A 4,171-nucleotide genomic window follows, 5' to 3' on the forward strand; every position below is an offset into this window, starting at 1 on the left:
GATCAGCATCTCTTTAATGTCACCCGGGAAGGAGACCTGGTCAGGGAAGCGCTGAAGCGGTCAGTGCTGTTTGGGATTCAGCACTTTCCCCATGAAGAGCAGCATGTTGGTGTTTTCCTCCTGGATGAAGAGGAGGAAGGGCCTGTTGAACTTGACGGTGAGGGCCTTTGCCCAGGCACTGTCATCCAAGTCAGTGGCCCACTCGGCCTCTATCCTTTTGTCATCAATGGTAAGCATTGCCTTATGCACAGCCTGGAAAAGAGGCAGAGGCAGGCTCTGAGGATGGGCCGTTCCCACCAAAGGCCAGACTCAAATCCTGAGTGTGACTTTCTTCCTGGGCAGCCTCACAAGGGCCTTTCTCCTCCTGGTGGTCCTTCTCTGTCCACAGCCCCTGCCCCATGTGGTCACACCAGAATTTTTCCTCAGTCTTAGCCTTTGCCTGGCCTCATCCTGTGTCCTCTGCTCCCCTTTCTATCTCTATGTTTCACATCTCTCACATCCTCTCACAAAATATTTAGAAGGGAGGATGTGTGGAGGCCATATCCTCTCACAAGTCTTCCTGTCCAGTGTAAGGTAATGATCTACTGGAACAAGGACTCTTTTGGTGACCTTCTCAGTGATGGGATGTAGTCCTCCTTGGCCTGCACTTTCTCTTGGTCCCCTTCATTTTCTCTAAACAGTAGGTCCCTTTAGCTGAACTGATAATTCAGACCTGGTATTCCACCAACAGCTCTAAATTGCACAGATGGAAGGTTCTAGAACACCTTTGAAATAAATGTGGGTCAATTGGGGCCCAAAGGCCCTAAAACAGATGAGACTGAGAGTTAGTGAGACTCTCAGAGGAGGTCCCTGCAGTGCCAGCAGCACAGGAAGCCACTTCCTTTGTCCCCTCCTCCGGGCCCTCCTGTCCCAGTTAATTCCATGTGTCCTGGGAATGAGCTCAGCCCGGACCTTGTCTGCTGCCCGTGATTCCTTGCCCAGCCACACACCCGAGCTCTTCCCAACACTCATTCTGCTCCTCAGACACTGAGGGCAATGCTGTCAGGATGTGACCTCACCGCAGAGAGCTTGATGGATGCCACCTCCGTGACCCCTGAGAGGTCAGCTTCATTGCTGAAGATCTTGGTGATGCCCAGTGTGCTCAGAATGCTCCTCAGGTCGTAGGTTGCAGAAATGGTCAGTCGGGGAAAGTGTATCCTGGCAGACCTGGCAGGCGTGAGGGAAAAGGCAGCAGATTTACAGTGTTTCTCGTGTTCTGCTGGGGTCCAGCCTGTGTCCTTCCTGGTTGTGTCTCGTATCAGTGCCCTGTCCCCTCCACAGCAGGATGAGAAGCTGCCCTGCTTGGTCAGAGCTTCAGTTCCCTCCCTACCAGGCGTGGAGAATGTCAACCTCACAGGGACCTTCTTGTCCAGATAGCCCCAGAGAAGCCTTGAAGGAGTACTCGGACAGATGCAAGGTACCCTCCTGGAAGTGATATCATCCTGTCCTGTAGTGTGTGGTCCCCTCTCTCCCAGGAGTACCAAACTCTCAGTGGAGTGTGGCTGAGTACAGCAGGGGCTGAGTAGAAACTGGTTCCTGTTTCTGGCCTTTCCACATACCTCAGGTTCTCCCCTTAGGAACAGCACAGATGCCACACTCAGCAGCCACCTCTGCCTGGAGGCCCCTACCCTGTTCTTTATCCTGACATAACTGTGCTGTGGGAAGAGGCATTGTCCATGGTGGGAGGATCTGTGCCTGCAGTGCTCTGGTTACTGACCCTTACACTGAGCCTGGCCACTGCAGTGGGTTGACACTGGGTCTGGATGGAAGCACAAGGTCATTCCCAACAGCTGTGACCCAAGGGTGGGGTCCACCCTCCCCAGGCCCCTGCCAGTCCTAAAAGACCTCCGTCTAGACATGGCTCAGAGCTCCTAGGTGGTTTCTGGCACTGAGGACTCACCTTTCACTTATGGTTCCGAGGATTTTATCTAAGTGTTCCTGTGTTAGGCCTTTCTCTAGTTCCTGCATCTTCCCTGGGTCGGGCAGGATGAAGAAGGCCATGACGTCACCTACAGCATGCTGGACCAGCACCCAGCTAGACAGCTCCTCATCCCGGCCCAGTAAGAATACATCGAGGCGATTGATCATGGGCACCCTGATGACTGTGTCCTTATCTATGTAGAAGTCTTCTTCCGCAGTATGTTCAGCTGGGAACTGAACAGTCCATTTTCCTGGAGAGAGAGAGTCAGGCAGGGGAGGGACTGAGGTTTAGGACCTGGGTCAGAGGAAGGCAGCCCTGAGTCCCTCCTGAGACACTGCCCCCTGAGACTCACACTGGTCATCTGTCAAATGGGATAAAGACAAGCACTTGCTGACGGGCTTTCACGAAATACCCTGAAGCAGGAAGGGGACCTGGAATTTGGATATACTCAGGCTGATTTGTGACAAGCTGGCTCCAAAGAAGAAACATCTTTATTTACATTTTCTATGTGTTTGCTACAGGACCAAGGATGCTAATGAAATTATCGGGCATGAACAGAGGTCTCTAAGTCACACCTGGGCACTCTTTCCTGGAGGCTTCCTGTTCCTGACAGATGGGTGGTTCAGTCACACTGAGGGTAGACACTCTGGGTTCCACCCCGAGGCCTGCTCCTGGACAGCGTGTGAAGCAGGTCAGCCCAGCTGCCTCCCCTCTGCTGTACTAATGCACCTCGGCTTCCAAGAAGGTAGGCTGAATATTGAGGCTCGTCGCCCAGTTCTGTGTGCCCCTGCATACTATAAAACTGGATTAATCCTTCCAACACTTGATAACAAAGGAACGGATTTGCACCCAAACCCATGTATTATATACCTTGATTAATCCTTTCAAAACATGACAGCAGTGGGTTTTGTTTGGTTTTTTGGCTATGATAAGAAAAAAAAATGCACTCTCTAAGAAGTCAAATGACTTACTCTATATTAAGACCAATGAGTGGTGGAGGCAGGATTTGAACCTGTCTCTCACACTCCAAAGCTCGCATTCTTCCATGACTCTAGTATTGTTTAAATTATGAAACACTATTGTCTCCACCCTACTCCAGTTCGTATTGCTGATTCTTAGGCAAACATTCTGCTTCCTGTGCCCCTCTCTCACTGATATTTTCACTGTGAGTCCCACAGAGAACATGGAGACATGATTTACATTAAATCATCACTCTCCAATGTTTTTGGTTCACAGAAACTGTTTCATTGCATGTGAACTGAGTATTAGAGAGCCCAACTTGGGGTGACCCATCCTGTTCCACACCAAGATGTCAAGGAAAGTACAAGCAGTGAGGCTCTGAGAGCATATTGGGTTATTTCTGTGGAGCTGGCTGAGGCTGGACTCTCTCCTTACCATGGAAGGAAATATAATTCACCAGAATGAGCTCTGTGTCTTCCTCTAGGTCTGTGATCAGGTCCACTATTTCTCCATGGCTCTCCTTCTCCACATAAGAGCTGATCTGTTCGCCGGCGAGTATCAAGTTCCCAAAGCTGATGGAGATGACTTCTGAGTGGTACAACTTCTTGACATCCTGCAAAAACTGTTTCAGGATCATCACACTGTCACTGACAAACAGGCCGCTGCCTATGGTCAGCTGGAGCTGGTGTTCTGGAGTCTGGAGGATGTGGAGGAGAAACTGGAAGCACTGGTGAATGTGCTCTTCAGGCATCTCTCTGAGGTTGAACTTCAGGCCCTCCAGGATCTCCATGTGAGTATCCCCCTTTGTCCCCAGAGAGAGCATGGCAATAGCAGCCACAATGCTCATTGGGGACAATAAGACATTGGAAGTTTTTAACCAACTGGCTGGCTCTTGGTACAAGTTAAAGGCCAAGTCAATAGCACTGTAGAGAATATTATTGCAGACCATGTATTTATGGTGTTCATGATCACGATGAAGTACATTTATTTCTTCAGGAGCTTCAGCCTGGGAGCCAGGAAGAAGGACGCACAAGCCAACTAGTGTGAAGAGGCCTCTAGAAATAGAAGATGACATTGTCCTGAAAGACAGAGATGAGAAAGCCAAACCTTGCTTCAGGGCCCATGGTTATGCCCGTTGATTAACGGTAGACATCGTGTAAAAGCCATTTCAATTCCTTAACCATCTTTATGTTCTTAATCTGCACCTTGTACTGTCTACATCATCATCTATTATGATAACTATAATTTATT

General features: G+C 49.7%; 1 protein-coding gene across 1 annotated transcript; it reads right to left on the bottom strand.

Moving 5' to 3' along the window:
* Window positions 1–4,171, bottom strand: LOC100720020 (alpha-1-antitrypsin-related protein-like). Its single transcript, XM_003462657.5, has 4 exons — window positions 3,356–4,171; window positions 1,940–2,210; window positions 1,059–1,206; window positions 1–252 (listed from the first exon to the last, which is right to left on the bottom strand). The coding sequence occupies exons 1-4, from the start codon at window positions 3,993–3,995 to the stop codon at window positions 61–63; spliced, it is 1,251 nt and encodes a 416-aa protein (XP_003462705.3). The 5' UTR covers window positions 3,996–4,171; the 3' UTR covers window positions 1–60.

Source organism: Cavia porcellus, unplaced genomic scaffold, assembly GCF_034190915.1.
Source record: "Cavia porcellus strain 051 isolate PalLab524CR breed Dunkin Hartley unplaced genomic scaffold, mCavPor4.1 scaffold_31, whole genome shotgun sequence".
Taxonomy (NCBI): Eukaryota; Metazoa; Chordata; class Mammalia; order Rodentia; family Caviidae; genus Cavia; species Cavia porcellus.